This window comes from Mercenaria mercenaria, chromosome 5, assembly GCF_021730395.1.
Source record: "Mercenaria mercenaria strain notata chromosome 5, MADL_Memer_1, whole genome shotgun sequence".
Lineage (NCBI taxonomy): Eukaryota > Metazoa > Mollusca > Bivalvia > Venerida > Veneridae > Mercenaria > Mercenaria mercenaria.
In genome coordinates, this window is record NC_069365.1 from 37,770,807 (window position 1) to 37,793,262 (window position 22,456).

Consider the following 22,456-nt stretch of genomic DNA (forward strand, 5'->3'; position numbering starts at 1 on the left):
AGATGAACATTCTGACCAATTTTCATGAAGATGCATTGAGAAATATGGCCTCTAGAGAGGTCACAAGGTTTTCCAATTTTTAGACCTAATGACCTAGTTTTTCACCCTACGTGACCCAGTTTCGAACTTGACCTAGATATCATCAAGATAAACATTCTGACCAATATTCATGAATATCTCATGAAAAATATGGCCTCTAGAGAGGTCACAAGGTTTTTCTATTTTTAGACCTACTGACCTAGTTTTTGACCCCACATGACCCAGTTTTGAACTTGACCTAGATATCATCAAGGTGAACATTCTGACCAATTTTCATGAAGATCTTGTGAAATATATGGCCTCTAGAGAGGTCACAAGGTTTTTCTATTTTTAGACCTACTGACCTAGTTTTTGATGGCACGTGACCCAGTTTCGAACTTGACCTAGATATCATCAAGATGAACATTCTGACCAACTTTCATAAAGATCCCATGAAAAATGTGACCTCTAGAGTGGTCACAAGCAAAAGTTTACGGACGCACGGACGCACGGACGCACTGACGCACGGACGGACGACGGACGACGGACACCGCGCGATCACAAAAGCTCACCTTGTCACTTTGTGACAGGTGAGCTAAAAATGCAAGTTCTTATTATGCTACATTATTATCAAGATCGTAAAATGTTTTACTGTTATTATACAAGTATTTGTAAAAAAAGAACACAACTATTGAAACTATCGAGCATTTAATCCCTTTTTATAATTATGGTGTAAGTTAAAATGGAATAATTTCTCTATGTTTATGCATCTATTTTTCATATCTAGATTGAATTTTGAATGGCCTTAGGTATAGATAAATATGATGAAGACAACTGTAAAAATAGTTTTGGTAAAAGATAACAAGGTAAGCCATTATGTCTGTAAGCAAGTCGTTTAACCTGTAGTACATAAATACCTGTGACACTTAGAAATGGAGGCTCTCGTGACAGTTTATTAGTAAGCAGTACAAAGTTTACATTTCACTGCACAACTAGAAAAATATGGGAAAATCTATATGCACCCAATCCCTCAATTTGGAAGGAAACAAAAAATTCTGAAACTTCTGTCAGTTTTGAAAAGGGAAAACCATCACAGTCAAGTCTCTAGAAGAAACAATTTCCAAATAATAGCGGATGAACACTTTACGTGGCAACTACCGTCAGTTCTGAAGAGGTTGTAAGGATAGGGAAGTAACTTTAAACTAGAAAGAAAACATCTGGAACAATTCAACTATATATCATTGTGCATATGCACAAAAGTCCTTTCTCTTGCTTTAAGCAGAATGGGTGCGCTTGCATTCCTCATAAACACTACGTACATGTACATTCAAAATGTTATATTTTCACCGATTTATCAACTTCTGTAACAATTATATGGCACATTAAAGATACAACTCCTTTAAACAGACACACCCTAGACATCTTAGATATCTTCAACTTTATATGTATACATGCAGTCATTTAATACCGCTGCTAACAAATACTGTTGACTGAACTGGCTCCTAATATAAGAACTAAAGAACTAAAGAAATAAGAAACTAAAGAATTCAAAGTCTCCATTTGATGGAAGTCTGAATTTATTAAAACAAAAAAGCATGCAAGTGTTTAAATATTTGTACCATCTATATGATATGTGTCAATAAAAATCATGTATGTTGATTACTATTGACTGGAACAAAATTCAAAGACCAGAAAATCAATTTTGTCTAGTCATTTTGTTCCCCAAACATGACAATGTTAAAAAATTCTATGTTTACATTTTAGAAAACAAAATAATTTCGATTCATGCGATTTATTTACTGCCTAAAAGTACCTTTTAAAGTAACTAAATATTATAACACAAGAAATAGTTAAGAACTCATGTAAAAGAAGTGCTTACTGTTACCAGCATCTAAATGCACCTGTATTTATACGAGTAAATTTATAGTTTAACAAGATATGTGTCTATTGGACACAGGCTCCCCTACCTCCTGTCACTGTACATAGTTTCATGGCTCTAGGTGAAATATTTTTTAAGACATAATTATACTACACAAACTTTTACCCACATGTATTTTTCACTGTCAAGGGTCATAACTCTGGTATGGCTGTGTGAGATCCCAATTAAAACAATAAGTGCACAACTTTACATGCTGAATAACAATCCTGTGAGGTTTTATGACTCTGGGTCAAAAACTTTTTTTTGAGATATGCACGACACAAATTTGGACAGACAAGACGGACATTGGCAATTCCAAGAGCCGACACCCCCCCCACAAAAAAATGCAATTTGGGGCACAAAAATATATATCCTCTACAATTAAACATTGGTCATTTCTAAGTGCCAAAGTGATTTATGCAAATAAATGAAATAAATGTATCACATTTTTCGCCAATCTAACACTATTGCTAGTCCAAAAGCAATCTGCTGAACCATTCACATTAGTCCTTTTTTTTATCAGCATCTGTTTTATCTTTACTCTCCTCACCCTGTTCATCCTCTGTGTCGGAATAATCCCTTGGCTGCTCTCCAGGCTTAAGTAATCGCCCAACATAATCATATTTTTCTGAAAATGGCATGATAAGAATAATGTATCAGCTAGTTTAATAAAGATAACACGAAAATATGTAAATATTTTCTGTACAATCAAATTCAAAATGAATCCCTGAAATGTTTTTAACAAATAATGATCTTATACATCTTTTGACCAAGACATTAAGGAGCAATATTTAAATTCCATTTAATCTTCAAAAAAGCTAAATACATGTACTGAAAATTTTATGTCTGAACTACTGATGAATTCCTAGTTACCGGTATAACATTGTTTCTTTTGAAAACTGTACACAAATTTCTGAAACACATAAATTTATTACCAGTAAACTGCATTTCCCATTCCCGCACACTTTCCATCTGCATACTTGTGAGATCAGACAAATCATCATATTCATTACGAAATACATCATCAGTCATTGAAAAAGTGGCAAGGGCTCTTGAGGCATCACGACCAGCAAACAAACCATATGGGCCTCCTGAAAAGGAAGAAATTAAACCAGAATAAAATAAAGTGTGTTTTTTTTTTGAAATTTGTATTTTTACTCAATAAAAACTCTACACACACTTTGATTTTGGTAATGGATTGTTACTTATATATACATTTGTATGCACCTGAAACAAGTAAAGTTAATGGTTTTTATATCTAGGACATGCCACAGTTTATCTTATCTATATTTAACTATAAACCTACACTGCTACAAGCCTGAAAATTACCATGTCACGGCAAAGCCAAGATAAATGGGCACTTTCATATTCCCCTGTGTTATATGTTGATTTCTGACAACATTTAAGGAATACAATATCATCTTATTCTTTTTTAAAAAGATATTTGTTAGGGCTTTCTGGTGATGTATGGTTTATCATACTTTTGTTCAGTATTTTTTTATTTACAAGGGTAGGAGAGTCGAAAAATGGCTCATTTTTAATCGTTATGCTGTTGCACGGAAAATTCAATACTTTTTGACCATTTATTTAATTACTATTTTAGTTTGTTACAGTTTTTATTTCAAGTTTTCAAACTTCAACTGACATTCAGGTAAGACATATTTTTTTACAGATTTGAAATTGGTCTGAAAATATTCAAGATATTTGTAAGTAACTAAATCCATCACTTCGTTATGCGTTGATGGTTTTTACCTGCTCTGTTTCTACAAAGGGAATACCAAAGTTATTCTTTGAACTGGCAGATATAATCATTATGATCATGAAAAAGAAACACATTTGCCAGCATCTAAAAGCAAGATATTGATTTGCACTACATTATTTTCTGAAAAATGATAGCTGAATCTTGACATTTTTATGTAGAGTCCATAGCCCCATTTTCAACAGTGTACCATTTGCACAAAAACAAGAGCAATATAAAAATGAACCCTTTGATTATTTTCGGGTTATCTCACATACTAACTACAGAAAAGACATTTCTTCAGAGAAGAAGCAGAAAAAAGTTTTGAACAAAAATGATTGTCCGTAGCCCTGTAGAGTCCGTAGCCCCACCATATTCATGCAACTAAATCAGAATTTTTTTATGCAATAATCATATCTAATACTAATATTTTTTCTCATTTATGATATAACAAAAGAGCTTCATTCTTTCAAACATCTAAGGTGTTGATAGTAAACAGTATAATGGGAAAAAAGATATAATTGTAATAAATTAATTACATTTTTGCCAATTTCCAACACTAATCTTACAGATCTAATGCATATTGATGTTTGTTTAGTATCATCAAGTACGGTTAAGGATACACTGTATCAGACTTATAATAAAAATTGTATTAACAAAGTATTAATTATACAAGTTAAAATGTTATACAAGGGGTCTACGGACTCTACACTTCTATAACGAGTCCCGTTTCTGTTGCATTTACCAGTCTATTTCCAGATAATGTAAAGAAACAAACATGAGACCTGTAACAAGGAACCAAATAGCTGAAGAAAGCAATTTTTTGCATAATTTTATGACTGTTGACTGAAGCAGGGATGAAACATGTTGTGTAGAGTCTGTAGCCCTATATCCTTTCGGCTACCATAGCAGACTAATACGTACCATAAAAACGGGGGTCGCTATTACCGCTATCATACACCGACTGACTACCGCAGACGCCTAAAACGTACCATCAAAACGAGGGTCCAGATTACTGACATCGTACAGCGTAGGACTACCGGAATTTTTTAATTTTTCTTTGTATTTGGGGGGAATTTGAATGCTTTTTATTTATTGCAGAATTTGATCTGAAGTGTAAACTTTCATTTATGTTATTAACAAAACGGTATAAAATCAGTTAAACTAATAAGTTAAATCATTCATATGACATACTAAATAATATTACGCAACAAATTACAGGTCTCCATAAAATTTGAAAACAAAACCAAACGTCTCATGCGCAGTAATGTTCTAAAATCATTGTTATCGCAATTTGTTGATAAGAAAATCCTTTTCAGACAATTAAGGGATCATTACTCTCCAAAAATACCCATTAGTTTTGATGGTTGCTCGTCGCGGTAATTACCAAACTCAGTTTTTAAAACTTAATTAATTACTCATTTCTACGCTACGGTATTTAAAGCTATTTTACTACGTCTGCATTATGCGGCTCCGGCATTCTAGAAGTCTGAAAACCATGGGTCTGCCACTGATGCGTTTTGTAGACTTTTCGCCAGTTACTTTCACTGTGGCACTACGGTAATTCTGAACTTTTTTCCATGAAATACAAAATTTCACTGTGGTAATCAGAAATAATGTACATTTATACACTACGGCAGTAATATTTTAAATTGTTATTGCACATGGAACATACATATATACACTGTGGTAATTCTCTACAGAACGCTTCATCGTTTTTACGCCGCAACGGTAATACATATGCACACATCACTTCTTCCATTTGCATACTAGACGTACACTATGGAAGTATTGTACTTTTCAAATTCAAATCTCAAACTTTAGGTAAGAATGCATTTAAATTATCCCAAAGTACACAATGGTAATTTTGACTTTGAGTTCCATGCATTATGCATTATAATGCATGGATACTCTGGAATGCTTTATAAATGGTACAGCATTCAGTATTTCACATGTGCCTTTGTATACTCATTATATTAATTTATAGTCCGGGTCCGTAATGTAGGAGAAACATTCGTGCACTTGTAATCTCTGAATCCTCTCACTGACGGAGGGTCGCTGGTTCGAGCTGTGCTACCGACTAGGATTTTTTATTTGAGAAAGTAGGCAGTTGCTTACGGACTTGGCGTCTAGTACTGGTCTTTCCCAGGAACGATGGTTAGTTGAACTGGCTGCCTGATATAATTGGAATAATGTTGAAAATGGCCGTAAATTCAAACAAAAACAGACTCTAAAATGATCTGTTTCCAAAACCGTACATGAATGTGCTTTCGGTGAAATGAGATCTTATAATTCTTCATTATATGATTAAACAATTGATACCTTAATTGTGACTTTAAAGAAAAGTATCAACGGGATACAGCTCGCAACTGGGATACGCTCTAATTTAGATATAATGCTATTAATAAATTCATTTATTTTAAAATCTGTTTGAAAGTCAGTAAGGCATAACAGACTAAGAAAAGACACATTTAGCTACTATTATAAGTTTTTACCACGAAGTGTTATTCGACATTTTTGAGTTTTGTTTTGGCACTTGCATCGTATACACCACAAAAACAGATTATGAATATGAATAAATTTAAATGAACCTTGATAACGTATAGTTTACGCGTTTACATGGTCCGATCCGCTGACATAACTGGTAGGTGACTAAAAGTAAAATGCAACAAAAACATTTTTTATAACAGAAAATAATAAGACAAAACAATAAAATTAACAACTGAATGAATGTACAGGCAATCTCCTATGAACGGGTATGAGTAAGAAGAATCGTATATCAAATGTTACACATCCTGAACAACGTATTTTGGACTAAATTTCATGATAGACAGTCTACTTATAGTCCGATCAGGAGAAACGGGTAGGAGACTAAAAGTAAAACATTAAAAGCAAACAAAAACATTTGACAGAAAATAAAAAGAATATATATATTTAAACGAAAGCAAGTTGTGAAAGCTATAACAGATGAGGATCATTCATTACTTACAAATCATCGCAAAAAGGTAACATAGAGCATATGTAATGTTACACAAAAAGTTCACTAAAAGTCATGAAATAATTCCTGTTTTTTGTTGAATTTGTACTGTAGTCCGTTTGAACTGAGTAAGAATGAAACAATTTTGTCAACAATTTACGACAATAACCGTTAATCTATATATACATGTATTTTTTGAATAGCCGCCTAAAGGCAAGGGGGTGGGGGTTAGAGTAATTAGCATTGTTAATGACGCATAGAAAAATAAAATGTCCAAAATTCACTGTGATAAACGTGTCATCGGTAGAACTGTTTAATAAGTTAGTTATGTGTCTATATTTAATATGCCCGGTTGTATGATTATTATTTCTATACCATATTATAATGTATCAAAATTCACAAGAAGCCAAACTTTATGAAACATGTTTTTCTTGAATTTCAAAACTTTAACTCTAAACACCTTATCCCTTGAGACAGCTCATATTAGAAAAGTATATTGCATGTGAAAATTAATTATCAAAAGATGAATCAATCAAACTTTCTCGTTCGTACTAAAACCATAACGTACATATACACACGACACATAGTAAAAATGTGTACACCATGTAATGTTGTCACTAATCTTAGACACTGTCTGTTTCTTTCTCCAGTCTGTGCTTAATGTCCGCTATTCAGGCAGTCATTTCTTCTTCGTCGATTTCCAAGATAATTTTGTTGGCATTTTACGGGGTGTTTCTATTTTAATATGTACCTTCCTGGGTGATTTTTTGCAACCGTTATGTAGCTAAATTGAAGAAGGGATTTCTTATTAAAATGTAGTAATAATGAGCAATGATAAAACGTATCAAATTATAACATTTAGTGATTTGCAATGGTTATATATACTAAAATCGATTTTCTGGAGTTTTATTATTTTGCCCTTGTTGCCATAAGTTTTACGGACGTTTTCGGATTGGAGGTCTGTATGGACTTGTCTTTTAGTTAGCCAGTCCCAGTTCTGGACGCATGATACGAAAGAAAGCATTCCCTGAAAGTATTATTTAAAAGATCACGGGGATTAACCCTGAAATAGATGACAAATATTTTTATGTAAGCAAGACATTTTGATTTACAACTACAATTATATCACAACTTCTCTGGAACTGGCTTTTGTACTTAAGGGCTGGATTTCTCGAAACATTTTATCCTGTGCTAAGAAGATTAACCTGTTAAGAGCAGTCGAATATATATATATATATAATGCAATAACATACTTTTCCTCTTCTGACATGTTTAAATATTTCGAGCAATTTGACCAAGAGCGATAATTTGAGTACATTTTTGGATTTGAGCGACTTGCTGACTCAGACCCAATTTATATACATGGAGTAAAAGAAAGTATGTTCACGTAACATAGCAATGACTCAATAATACCATGGAATCTTTAAAACTACTCATTAGATCAATATAACTTTTTAATAAGAAGAGTATTGTTATACCTGTGTAAATTGTCTTTACACTGCTTACAACAAAATGATGACGTTGGTGTTCGGAGACCACCAGCGGTTTTTAGTTTCTTCATACTGCAAGACTGACAAGCATTTGTTCGCCCTGACATTGAGATAATTTCATGTGAGTCTGCAAACTCTCGGTCAATGGTATCAACTACCTGCGTCTGTTTGGGTTTCCTAATTCCTGAACGGTAACCTTCCATACTCTAGCTACCATGTTTCCATCTTTGATTTGATGTGTCATATGCTGTCCTTTGTTCATTGTACTAACCGAAACCAGGACTTATAATGTATTACATGTATTACATTATTCCTGCCGAAACATCCTTCTGTCGGACTAATTTCTGTGGTTTCAAATCATATGGCAAGAATTTTCGCCCTAATTAAAAGACCCACAAAGATGGGTTGAGCTGGCAAGGAACGGCTGTGCCAAAAGGGATATGTCTAGAAGCACTATACGGTTCAACCAGATGTTCAACAACCTTCCTCGTTAGTTCTACTTCCTTTTTTCCTCTAATATAAACTTTAAACTTCCAAAGATATGCAGAAACTGCATCTGCTAAAACGAATATTTTAAAGCCTCTCTTTAATACATACTATTAACTAAATGTTTATCTATTTATCTTTTTATACTGCGTCACTCCTCTTTACGAGTATTACGTGCAGCTGAGCGCCTGTACAAGAATTTTAAAAGTAGAATGGACAGGAGAATAAAATGCATGAATACAGTTGATAGTGTTAAAAACAAGAAGGATTTACAGATAAAAGCAGTTTAAAGAAACAGGTCTATCATGTTAAGCATTGTGTGCAAGTTTGGTTACACCCTGTCTAAACTGGTTCAGGGTTGGGGCTTGCACAAGTTGTACTGGAAGGGAATTCTAAAGCACTATGGTGCCTGGAGTGGGGATGCATATGTCTTGTTAGACGGGATTGGGGAGGGGGTAGTGGGTGGGGGGTGGGGGCTGACATAGGGAGGAATTGGTACAGCAACAAAACCTCTCTGCAAATAATTACCACAGTAGACGTTTGCAGGAAGAACGAATTTCAATGTAGTACCGCAGTGTAGTTTTACTCGTCCTGTTATTAAGAACTATAGTAGACCTTTGTGAGAAACTCAAATTTTAAGGCAGTGCCATAGTGTAGTTATACATATTAAATGGAATTAAGTGCACTTCTACAGTGCTGAGGAAGTTACCCTGCGAAAGGATTATACTAGTAATCAAAATTTATCCTGTAGGCATTATTTTATTCCCCCGATTACCACAGTAGTTTAATGCAGGGCATGCGAAACCAAAGAGAGTGCCGCAGCGTATTAATACATATTCACACAAAATAGCATGTACTGCCACAGTGATGCAGTGGCCGTTTAAATATGTGACTTTTAATAAATAACATTAACTGTTTGTTTTATCTGGATATAAATACCATAGTAGACTATTGCAGGAAACAAAAAATTATAAGTTGTGCCACAGTGTAGTTATACCAATAACCACACAATGGACATAACTACCATAGTGTAGCAACCGTTTTACATAAAAATTACCGCAGCATAAAAATGTAGTATATTTTTGTTAATTCCTTCTATTTTCAATTGCGAAAAAATACAATTTTTACCCAAATACTACATTATGCGCTATGGAAATGAGCACCCCCATTTTTCTGGTACGTATTAGTCGTCTGCGGTAGCCCGCCTGCAAAACAGTAGCGGTAATGGAGAACCCCAAAAATATAGTCTGCATTTGGCGTCTCAGGTAGTGCGTCGGTGTACGATAGCGGTAGTCGAAAGGATATTAGTCTATATTTTAAATATGCAACCATTCTATATTTGAATTCAGGAACTTCTTTTCTAGGTTTAAACATGTTTTATTTAAGAAATATTTATAGCAAAACAGTGCTTTATCACTATTTATACAAGATGGGCGGTTATACGTCGAACATACTAATTTTACGAGGGCACAGCCCAAGTGAAATTATTTCGGACGACGTATAACCGCCCGAGTGTATAAATAGTGATATTGATAAAGCACTGTTTTGCTATAAATTATTTCGATTCTAATAATTTCTTTATTGTAAAAATTATATCAAATATAATCATAATGGAACTGTTTCTTCGTGCAAGCATGGCGCCAAAAGTAGGTCTTTGTTTATACATGCCAGGACTGGAAATGGTAATAAGTCTTGCGGTAGAGTTCAATTCGGATGAAAATTATTGTGAATTATTCAGCAAAGCGAATAACTAAGTATGTTTGTAAATTAATCAACACATTTGTGCAATGTGACATTTTGTTTAAAACATATTATTAAATTAAATATTTCATGACATCTGAAAATGCTATTTCTTGATGGGTACACGGCGCTAAATATCACATTGACGAGACGTCAACATAATATCGTTGTGATGATTAAAGCATTGTTAGTCATATTAGAATGTGATTAATCTTCCTGTTAAAACCAAAAGTGAGGTACACTGACACATTTCAATGATTTGTTCATGTTCTTCTTATGATGAAACAGTTTGTTCACTTGTGTCTTTACAAAGTTTAAATAATCAAAATGCAAAAAAAAAGAAATAAAATAAAATTGTTAGTTAATAATGCCCTTAAATGATCTAAGAATTATAAGACTGTCAGAAAATATCATTAATTCTGGAAACTGACTATGAAATATTATACTGCAGCAACTATTTTACTAGTAACCATACATGGATGTAGAGTCCGTAGGCCTTGATATCAATTTGTATTGGGTTCTGTATCAGAAAAGTGTTTAAAGTTATTATCTGAAACCTTTAGTTCAATTTATATACATATTTCTTAATAGGTTTCAAGGAAGCTTGCCATACTCTTCTTAGTTTTCTGTTCAGAATGTAAATTGGAAGGCAGTGCATGTTGTCTCATTTGATGGTACTTTGATATCCAGCTCTGGATATATTATGAAATTCATAAAATCAACTTTATATTCCAAAAAGCAATATTGAAAACATCTTAATGCAACTATTTAACTTATTTTCAACACCATGAATAACTTTTTCTGTGTTATCTAGGTATGTTATGCTTTGGCATGTAGAGTCCGTAGGCCCTAAGAGGTGTGGTTCCTTGAGCATCCGTAACTTTTTTATTTCGCATAATTGAAGAAAACCCTGATAGATTCTTGTGCTCAAAGGATGTACCTTGAAATCACATGATAAGATATGAAATTTTGATTGAGTTTAAAATTCACCATATGTGCAACATCAGGGGTACCCTTTATCTTGGCTATGCCGCACAGCCTCTTTTCACCAGGAGACAGATTTATAGAAGAAATAGCAGTACTTTTAGAAAATGACAACCAAAATAGAAGGAAAATAATCAAAATTGTAATTATCTCCAATGTTACATTAAATGACTGCTTAAAAGAACTGTTTTTACGGATTTACAGTGAATGCTAATGAATTTATTTGATGCTGGGAGGTATTTAGTTTATAACTGTAATTCCCTAACAATTGAAATTCTATAAAATCATGGCTGACATTGGTTCAAAACTTTCTGTCTTCGCCCTTTCAACTGCTGCTAAAAGGGCAAATATAAAAAAAATTCTGTCCCAGTAATATTTCACTGGTACTGCCAGTGTGTATTCACACTCTAAAAAACTGGCAGTACACTTAGGCAGTCTTGACAACAAGACGGCCATGTTGGCCCTATATCGCTCACCTGTTATCATTGCACTTGAGGACAAGAAGGTCCTCAGAAAAAATATCTAAGTCCAAAGGACAGTAACAACAAAGGGAAGAAATTTAACCGAAAAAAAAAATTCTTACATGGTAAAGATATGTCAAAATACATCTAACAAGAGCTGTCTGTACGACAGCCAAGCTCGACTATTCGAAATATTGTCCCAGAAGCAGGAAAATATTACCCAAAAAGGTTAAATATTAAAAGAGTTTTAAGTTCAAAAGGGGGCATAATTTGACCAAAATGCATATCAGTTATGGGACTTGCTGCTATCAACTAGTTTTATAACCCCGAAGGCACATGTGAAGTTTTAATTCAATATCTGCATTACTTTTGGAGATAGAAACTTGCATGTAAAACTTTAACCAGAATTTTCAAAGTCCAAAAGGGGGCATAATTTGCCAAAAATACATGCCAGAGTTATGGGACTTGACCCAGTGAGGTTGGTAATTGATCTAGAAAAAGAAGAAACAAGAGCTGTCTCCGTAGGATGACACATGCCCCCGATGGCACTTTGAATGAATAGTTATGGCCGATGTTAGAGTTTAGGACCTTTGACCTACGGAGCTGGGTCTTGCGCGCGACACATCGTCTTACTGTGTCACACATTCATGCATAGTTATTTTAAAATCCATGCATGAATGACAAAGATATGGACCGGACATGCCCATCAATGCACTATCATGAAAAATGATCTTTAACGTCCAAGTGTGACCTTGACCTTTGAGCTACGGACCTGGGTCTTGCGTGTGACACGTCGTCTTATTATGGTACACATTCATGCCAAGTTATTTGAAAATCCATCCATCGATGACAAAGATATGGACCGGACACGCCCATCAATGCACTATCCTTTAACGTCTAAGTGTGACCTTGACCTTTGAGCTACGGACCTGGGTCTTGCGCACTGCACGTCGTCTTACTGTGGTTCACATTCATGCCAAGTTATTTGAAAATCCATCCATCTATGACAAAGATATGGACCGGACACGCCCATCAATGCACTATCCTTTAACATCTAAGTGTGACCTTGACATTTGAGCTACGGACCTGGGTCTTGCGCAGAGCACGTTGTCTTACTGTGGTACACATTCATGCCAAGTTATTTGAAAATCCATCCATCGATGACAAAGATATGGACCGGACACACCCATCAATGCACTATCCTTTAACGTCTAAGTGTGACCTTGACCTTTGAGCTACGGACCTGGGTCTTGCTCACTGCACGTCGTCTTACTGTGGTACACATTCATGCCAAGTTATTTGAAAATCCATCCATCGATGACAAAGATATGGACCGGACACGAAAATTGCGGACAGACCGACAGACTGACAGACGTTTCAAAAACTATATGCCTCCCTTCGGGGGCATAAAAAGTTTCAAATCTATAATGCCTTTTAGTAATTGCTAATTATGTACTTGCACGCAAAACTTTAACTAGGATTTGTTAAGTCCAAAAAGGGGAATAATTTGCTCAAAATACATGTAAGAGTTATGGGACTTGATCCAGTGAGGTTAGTAATTGATCTAGAAAAAGAAAAAAATAAGTTTCAAATCTATATGTCTTTTAGTAATAGCTGTATGTACTTGCACGCAAAACTTTAACCAGAATTTGCTAAGTCCAAAAGGGGGCATAATTTGGCCAAAATGAAGGTCAGAGTTATGGGACTTGCTGCTATCAACTAGTTTTATAACTACAAAGACACATGTGAAGTTTCAAATCAATATTTAAGTTTTGGAGATAGTAACTTGCATGTAAAACTTTAACCAAAATTTTCTTAGTCTAAAAGGGGGCATAATTTTCCCAAAATACATGTCAGAGTTATGGGACTTGACCCAGTGAGGTTGGTAATTGATCTAGAAAAAGAAAAAATAAGTTTAAAATCTATATGCCTTTAATTGATGGCTGTATGTACTTGCACCCAAAACTTTAACCAGATTTTTTTAAGTCCAAAAGGGGGCATAATTTGGCCAAAATGAAGGTCAGAGTTATGGGACTTGCTGCTATCAACTAGCTTTATAACCCCGAAGACACATGTGAAGTTTCAAATCAATATCTGCATTAGTTTTGGAGATAGTAACTTGCATGTAAAACTTTAACTAAAATTTTCTAAGTCTAAAAGGGGGCATAATTTGCTCAAAATACATGTCAGAGTTATGGGTCTTGACCCAGTGAGGTTGGTAATTGATCTAGAAAAAGAAAAAATAAGTTTCAAATCTATATGCCTTTTAGAAATAGCTGTATGTACTTGCACGCAAAACTTTAACCAGAATTTTCTAAGTCCAAAAGGGGGCATAATTTGGCCAAAATGAAAGTCAGAGTTATGGGACTTGCTGCTATCAACTAGTTTTATAACCCCGAAGACACATGTGAAGTTTCAAATCAATATCTGCTTTAGTTTTGGAGATAGTAACTTGCAATTTTCTAAGTCTAAAAGGGGGCATAATTTGCTCAAAATACATGTAAGAGTTATGGGTCTTGACCCAGTGAGGTTGGTAATTGATCTAGAAAAAGAAAAAATAAGTTTCAAATCTATATGCCTTTTAGAAATAGCTGTATGTACTTGCACGCAAAACTTTAACCAGAATTTTCTAAGTCCAAAAGGGGGCATAATTTGGCCAAAATGAAAGTCAGAGTTATGGGACTTGCTGCTATCAACTAGTTTTATAACCTCGAAGACACATGTGAAGTTACAAATCAATATCTGCATTAGTTTTGGAGATAGAAACTTGCATGTAAAACTTTAACCAAAATTTTCTAAGTCCAAAAGGGGGCATAATTTGCTCAAAATACATGTCAGAGTTATGGGACTTGACCTAGAGAGATTGGTAATTGACCTAGAAAAAGATAAAATAAGTTTCAAAGCTATATGCCTTTAATTGATGGCTGTATGTACTTGCATGCAAAAGCTTAACCAAGGTGTGACGCCGACGCCAGGGTGAGTAGAATAGCTAGACTATTCTTCGAATAGTCGAGCTAAAAATTGGAGGTATCATCCATATTGTACCACAGAAAAGTGATCTCGGTTTTTCCCTACGGCCAATAATAAAAAAGTTACTAAAAATAAGCTATTTAGAGTAACGTAAAAGGGAAGTAATAAAAAAAAAATTACTGTAAGTGAACAAAAGAAGGATCTGCCAAATAAATCTGTTGACATAAATGAAATTTCCGATCAGTATCTTCATTAGTTACGGAGTTACCCATTTTAATTTGAAATAAAGGGAGGTAATTTGAAATAAAATCAGTCCATGGTTATCTACCCTGATTGGCTCAGTCCAACTAATGACAATAATGAAATTTCAAATAAGTCCTATAAGTACTAACTGATATAAATCCATTTTGATTACAATCAGGGGAGGTAATCAGATATAAAATAACTCTGGAATCTACGATTGGATCTGATTTGTCATGGAATTCAAGATTTATTGTTGTTGAAGATATTTTGGAAGTTTGTATCAAATAAAACCATAAAGGAACTCTCTATATGGCTGCAAAAACCAAAATAGCCAATTTTGGACCTTTAAGGGGCCATAACTCTGGAACCCATGATGGAATCTGGTCAGTTCAACAAAGGAAGCAAGACCTTACGGTGATACAAGTTGTGTGCAAGTTTGGTTAAAATCAAATCATAAATGAAGCTGCTATTGTGCAGACAAGGTCAAAATAGCCAATTTTGGCCCTTTCAGGGGCCATAACTCTGGAACCCATTACGGGATCTGGCCGGTTCGACAAAAGAACCAAGACCTAATGGTGACACAAGTTTTGTGCAAGTTTGATTAAATTCAAATCATAAATGAAGCTGCTATTGTGCAGACAAGGTCAAAATAGCTAATTCTGGCCATTTCAGGGGCCATCACTCTGGAACCCATAAAGGAATCTCGCCAGTTCAAGAAAGGAATCAAGATCTTATGGTGATACAAGTTGTGTGCAAGTTTGGTTAAAATAAAATCATAAATGAAGCTGCTTTTGTGCAGACAAGGTCAAAATAGCTAATTTTGGCCCTTTAAGGGGCCATAACTCTGGAACCCATAATGGAATCTGGCCAGTTCAAGAAAGGAACCAAGACCTTACGGTGATACAAGTTGTGTGCCAGTTTGGTAAAAATCAAATCATAAATAAAGCTGCTATTGTGCAGACAAGGTCAAAATAGCTAATTTTAGCCCTTTCAGGGGCCATAACTCTGGAACCCATAATGGGATCTGGCCAGTTCAAGAAAGGAACCGAGATCTTATGGTGATACAAGTTGTGTGCAAGTTTGTTTAAAATAAAATCATAAATGAAACCACTATCGTGCAGACAAGAAATTGTTGACGGACGCACGGACTGACGGCGGACGAAGGGTGATCACAAAAGCTCACCTTGTCACTATGTGACAGGTGAGCTAATAAAAAATGTTGGGACAAACTGGATGATATTTTTTTGTTTACATGAAAACTATCAAAGTCAATACAATGGTGATCAGAAGTACTCCGAACATGTTACCGTCACAAAACTGCTCCAGTTCATGTAATGTAATAAAGAATAAATTTACTGCCTTGCCATAAATTTGATAAAACCTATAACAGTGACGGTAGAGTGTACTCCTAACAGGTGTGAGAGGTCCTGGGTTTGTTTGTTTTTTTGTTTGTTTTGGGTTAAACACTCATAAATATCAGATATACAACAGCTGGCAGTTAGCCTATATAATAACCAGTGCTTCTGGATTCTGTACCAGTACAAACCTGTTCAGTGATTTTTTTTGCCCCGATTTGACTCCGAAATTTGGCGTCTTCCCAATTGACAAAATAGTCAAAATTTTTAAGAAATGCATAAAAATTCCCAAAAACGAGATGATTTTTCCCAATTAGATTGATTTCTTGTGAAAGTTGAACTAAAACGATGCAAATAATCATAAAAATTCCGACTTTAATTATGGTTTATTCGCAGAATTTTGTTGTCAATTCAAAGCGCGTTGTTTACATAAAACGGGTCACGGCATAGTACGGCATTTAGCATGACTTTCATCACGGTCCCTAAACGCTTTTCACGCGTCAAAATGAGTCGGAAAGAAAATAAAACTTAAACACGCCATCAGTACATTCGAACATCTTTTGGTAAAGTTAAAGAGAAATCAAATTCAAATCAAACATCAGAAAAGCAAAGTGATCTGTCCAAGAAAGCTGAGTCCCCACAAAATGACCATTAGAAATCAACAGAAGCTCATGGTGACCCTAAGCTATCTGAGCCATCAGATCCTGTGACATCAGAAAATAACCTGTCTGTCCTGTCTGTTCAACCTCAGTGCATATTTGAATGAAATAAATTTACCTTAAAATAAAACTTTTCAAAATGATTTCTTTATTAAGTTTTGTTAATTTTTCCCAATTTTGAAGTTTATCGCGCAAAAAATTCCCAATTTAAAAGGCATGGGCTGTTGCCAAAAAAGTTTAAAAAATCACTGCTGTTACCCGCAAGCAGTGTACGAAATTCAGATTTGAATCCAATAGCCCGTTCGGGCTACCAGATTAAAAAATTTCCAAGCCCGACACCAATTTCACTAGCCCGAACTTTAACACCTTAAAATACATAATTTTTGCACTTGCACCATATAACATTTTGTTTTACAGACATCTCTATTCATGTTTGAAGTAATAAAAAAGACATACAGTACATGTTTGCCATGTTTTTGAAAAATTTTAACTCTAAATACTCCAGTCCAGATCAGCATCGTCAGAGTCCAAAAACATCGGACATGACACTCCTTGCCAAAACGAAATCTAAACTGTTATGCCCGATTTTTTAGGATCCGCACTCGCCAATTACTGCAACTCGGACTGTTGACAATTTGTAAGATGTAATACCGAGTGCTGAATACACATTTACACACATGCTGATAACATAATTTAAGCTCTGCCTACTGCAGGTACTTGTGAGATTTTCGCGAGAAGTGTGAAAGCTAATCAAATTACCCGTTACGCTAGAGGTGATTGTATTCAGCCAATTAGCGCTGCGGTTATGTCTTTGACACTGTGTTTGATTCTCAACACGTGAGAGTGCAAAAACCAATAATTCCATAAGCGTTTCTCAGTCTGGAAAATCACGATGCAGTACTCATTTAATTAGCATGTTTTTTTAAACAAATGAGGAAAATTCGGTAGCCCAGTCGGGCTTGTACCTGTGGAAAATCGGTAGCCCGAGCTGAAATTTGGTAGCCACGGGCTGGCGGACTACCGTGAATTTCGAACACTGCGCAAGTAACTTCCAACTTCTGGAAATGAATCAGAGCCAGAGGTGTAGGATAAATGATTTCAGACACAATGACTTTTATCAAATTGTCAAGGAGAAGATACATTGGCAGTTAAAACCGACTAAAATACAATAAAGTCAAGAGAGGTGTGTCAGAAACAAACAACTGATATTTTAAGCAAGGAAGTGTCTAGGGGTACGGACCTCGTTTTTCTAGAGATTTAGGGTTATTTACATGTTAAATTTTGTTGAAAATGAAATAGCAAATGAGTCTTAACCAGTCTTCACTTTAAACTTGGATCTAATTGGTTTACAGATACTAGCATTCACCCGATTGTTTATCTTCTCTTTCAAAACCTAAATAACCGAGGAACTCCAAATGAATACACTGTTCCGTGCCGATTAGTTTGTTGTCAAATAAACTATTGATCCATAACAGCTAGATTAATGAATGAATCTATCCCTTAAATGAATTCTATTTGAAATTAGCAAAAAATATAAATTAATTAATTAATTAGGCATAATAATATGCACCAATTTATTTTGTTATTTAACAATGATAATCGGCACGGAACTGATTGTTTAATAATCAATTAAGCGACATCAAGTAAAAGAAACTGTTTGTGAAAACGTTGCATGTATCTCGAGCGTAACGACTACCAAATGTGTGAAAAACATAAATATACTAAAGGGCTAATTATCAATTGAAAGCTGTTTTCCCCTAACATATTTAACATTATTTTGTTTAATCTTATATCTTTTTTTCTGCCATTTCGAATCCTCGTGATTTATTTGGTGTTCCTCGGTTATTTACGTTCCGAAAGAAAATGTAACAAATCGGGTGAACGTTGTTATCTGTAAACCATTTAGATCCAAGTTTAAGGTGAATTCTGATGAAATGTTGTTTGTTATTTCATTTTCAACAAAATTTGAAATGTAAATGACCCTGAATCTCTAGAAAAATGGAGGTCCATACCCCTAGAAAACCCCTAACAGGCATGTCTAGAGGTACGGATCCGTACCCCTAGACACTTCCTTTAAGCAAACTTAATGTTAGATGCTAGAGACAATGTTGGCAAAAAGCCGGTCAATATGAGTATTGACCGGGCCGGTGGTCAATACTGGTTAAAACCGGTCAATACCGGTCAATACTGGTCAATTCAATACTATGGTCACTCTTGGGTGGTCAATACTGGTTTATTCAACACTTTTACATAATGTACATTCACAGATTAGCACAGGCTGTAAAAGTAATGTAAAAATAATAAAGAAATTTGAATAATTTAAAATTTTGTTCATTAAAAAGTATAGTGGTCAATACTGGTAAATTCACTTTTGGTCCTTGGCAATGTGTCCTAAATTTTCAGGTCAGGTTCAATTTTAGACAATATACTTAGAATGGTCAGTGGTCATTACTAGTTTATTCAATGCTTCTATCTTCTTACAGTAGCATTTATTTTGATTTAATTAAAGACTTTATTGCTGTAAATACACTCATTGAAATGGACAGTACTGGTCACTTCAAATCTTGGTTCTACGCAATATCCCTGATCAATACATATTAAAGTGGTCAATACTGGTCAGTTGAATACTTTGATTGCATAATTTTATTTTTTAAATAAAGTTACCATAATCAAGCATCTCAATAATACAGTGGGATTATTGATTATGACAGCTAATTAGTGACTAGATAGCCAGGCCTACAACATAATAATCTCTTGTGTATTGTATGACATGGTGTCAATTAGGCAATGTGACAGTTGCTACCAAAACACAATTAAACCACTTCCATAAAAGGGTCCAGGTGTTAACAGCAACTTTTCATTAAATTATTTATACCAGTAAAAATAATTAGATGTATCACTTGTGAATCAAACACTTACTGCTGCAGTTTATGAAATACTTTCCACAAAATTTAATTAAGTTTAGTCAAATTAGCAGTTTTTCCACTTATTGTGACATTTTTGTAGAAAAATAATATATCTTTGTAATCTAATCTAATAGAAAATGTTTAATGACCAGTATCAACCAGTATTGACCAGTCGACCACTTCTGACCAATTTGGGAGTACTGATTTGGTTGCTTTAGCTAAATAGTCATTATTTAACTGTTCATAAACTCTGTAAAATATCTTAACAGTATTGACCAATCGACCAGTATTGACCGGTATTGACCACTTCAGGGAGTATTGACCGGGGCGGTTTTAACCGGTTAAAACCGCTGGTTAAAACCGGGGGCGGTTTTAACCGCCCAACATTGGCTAGAGAAGCTGTGACTGCTATGAAAAGTAAGGCTGTTAAAAAATGGAACAACAAATACTTTTTATCAGATAAAACAGACACCATACAAGAAATTTTCAGCAGGGCAGGATCAAGGAACTGTACAGGAGAAGAAGACAGAAAAAACTTTTCAATAATAAACCAACTGCTGTGTGGTCACAGTAAATTAAGAAATCATTGGTCTAAAATTGATAAGAACTTATCCAAGTATTGTGAACAATGCCAAATTCCAGAAACAGTTGATCACTACATTTTCAAATGTTTAAGATTCTCTTCACAAAGAGATACACTTGAAAGGACAGTTGAGGACATACTATACAGGAATAGCATAGACTGCAGCACCATTTCCATGTCTACACTGGCAGGAGAAATAGAGGATGTCACAGTCATTGCAAAAGAAGAACTTGTCAAAGCTTTTGCAGCATTTATAGAATCATCAGGCAGATTTTATTAAATGACATTGAAACAACTTCCCTCTAATTTAATACAATATTTTCATATTAATAAAGAAGCAAAAGTGAAAAAGCACATTGTGTAAGCAACCTGTGATGACAACGATAATGCACATAGTGGTCAACGCTACAACAAAAGCGGAAACGATCTACACACACACACAAACTTACCTATCTAGGATGATGTGGCCTTAAACTGTATCAACATTATGCAGTAACATTTGATTTTAAAACTCTCTCTTAAACCTAAAATTTATTTACATTCATACATAAGAAAGATATCTCATGTTGCCCTGATATGTGCGACAAATAAACAATATGGAAATTCGCACGAAATACAATTTCGGACAAACAAAAGTTCGGATATATTGATATATCTGTCGTAATTGCATCAATTTACCTGGCCCGTAGAACCGTTTCCCTCGAGTTACATCAAAAACTTTGCCATTTGCTGCCAAGAGTATTCTTCCATCTGGACCTTTACCGTCGAATTCTCTCAACTGTTCAAGGGTCATATCTTGTTTCTTCAGTTTTGGCAACTCTGGCTCTCTTGGCGGAGCTGGTTCTTGTTTTTTCTGTCCCATAATTATTTTGTATAACAGAAAACCACAAACACCTAGCAGTGCTAAGTTTAATGGACTAGAAAGCAACTCTGACATGAACTTTGATACAAAATTGCCATCACTTCCCGCTTCGGAATCAGCATTGTCTGCCATTTTGTAAATTTTGAAGAAATGGTCTAAAACATTTCTATATCGCCATCATCTTAAACTACGTGTACATAAAATTACTGACTATGGACCAGAATCCGGACAGTATTTAAAAACATAAAAAAAACATGAAATGAAACAATAACAAGAGAGTCATGATGGCCTTAAATCGCTCACCTGAGTTACACCGCTTGCTTTGGTGGATGGTTATGTATCTTAGCATTAACCATGTGCTTTTCTTTAATAATATCCCTTTAGATATGTTTGTTTGTAGGATAACAATTATGTCGGAAAATAGCTTGTATTAGCTTATGTTTACATGTTTGTTATAACCGACGCTAAATAAAGATTATCTTATCTTATCTTATCTTATCTTATCTTAAGGAAAATGTCTGATTTTTTTTTGAAATAGTGCAAGAATATGTTAAAATTTAAGTTCTACTGCTGTATATATTCAACGGATTTGTATACAAACACGATCTCTCCTATAGATACAATTGAAATTCAATAAGCTAAAAGATACGGATGATCACTATCTGCAGTGGCAATAGATACGATCGCCTTCTTGATTCCGGATTTGCCTATTTATAAGCACTGCGGCCAGGCAAACTACTCATCCTCACTTACTAAATCTTTAGATTCGCTAAATCAGTTGGTCAGCCCATGTCAGTAACATTTCAGGTCGTGGGTTCGATCCCCGGCCGCGTGATATCAAATACGCAAAAAATGGTACAAGTATTTCCTCTGCTTGGCGCTCTGCATTAAAGGGGAAACTGGCTTCTCTTCTGGTTAGAGACCACCCATTGTTTTCCCATAGACTTGCATTATAACATTGTGGCGTGTACGGCCTTCCATAAATCGAAACACGTATATCTAATTACATGTTTTTCAAGAATTATCTTAGTTCTACCAAAATATCGGACGGAAAACATATGAATAG

General features: G+C 34.9%; 1 protein-coding gene across 1 annotated transcript; it reads right to left on the bottom strand.

Annotated features, from left to right (window-relative positions):
• Positions 1-1,564: 1,564 nt before the first annotated feature.
• On the bottom strand, positions 1,565-21,537 carry LOC123556931 (membrane-associated progesterone receptor component 1-like). Its single transcript, XM_045348026.2, has 3 exons — positions 21,207-21,537; positions 2,872-3,027; positions 1,565-2,564 (listed from the first exon to the last, which is right to left on the bottom strand). The coding sequence occupies exons 1-3, from the start codon at positions 21,520-21,522 to the stop codon at positions 2,440-2,442; spliced, it is 597 nt and encodes a 198-aa protein (XP_045203961.2). The 5' UTR covers positions 21,523-21,537; the 3' UTR covers positions 1,565-2,439.
• Between the last annotated feature and the right edge of the window lie 919 nt (positions 21,538-22,456).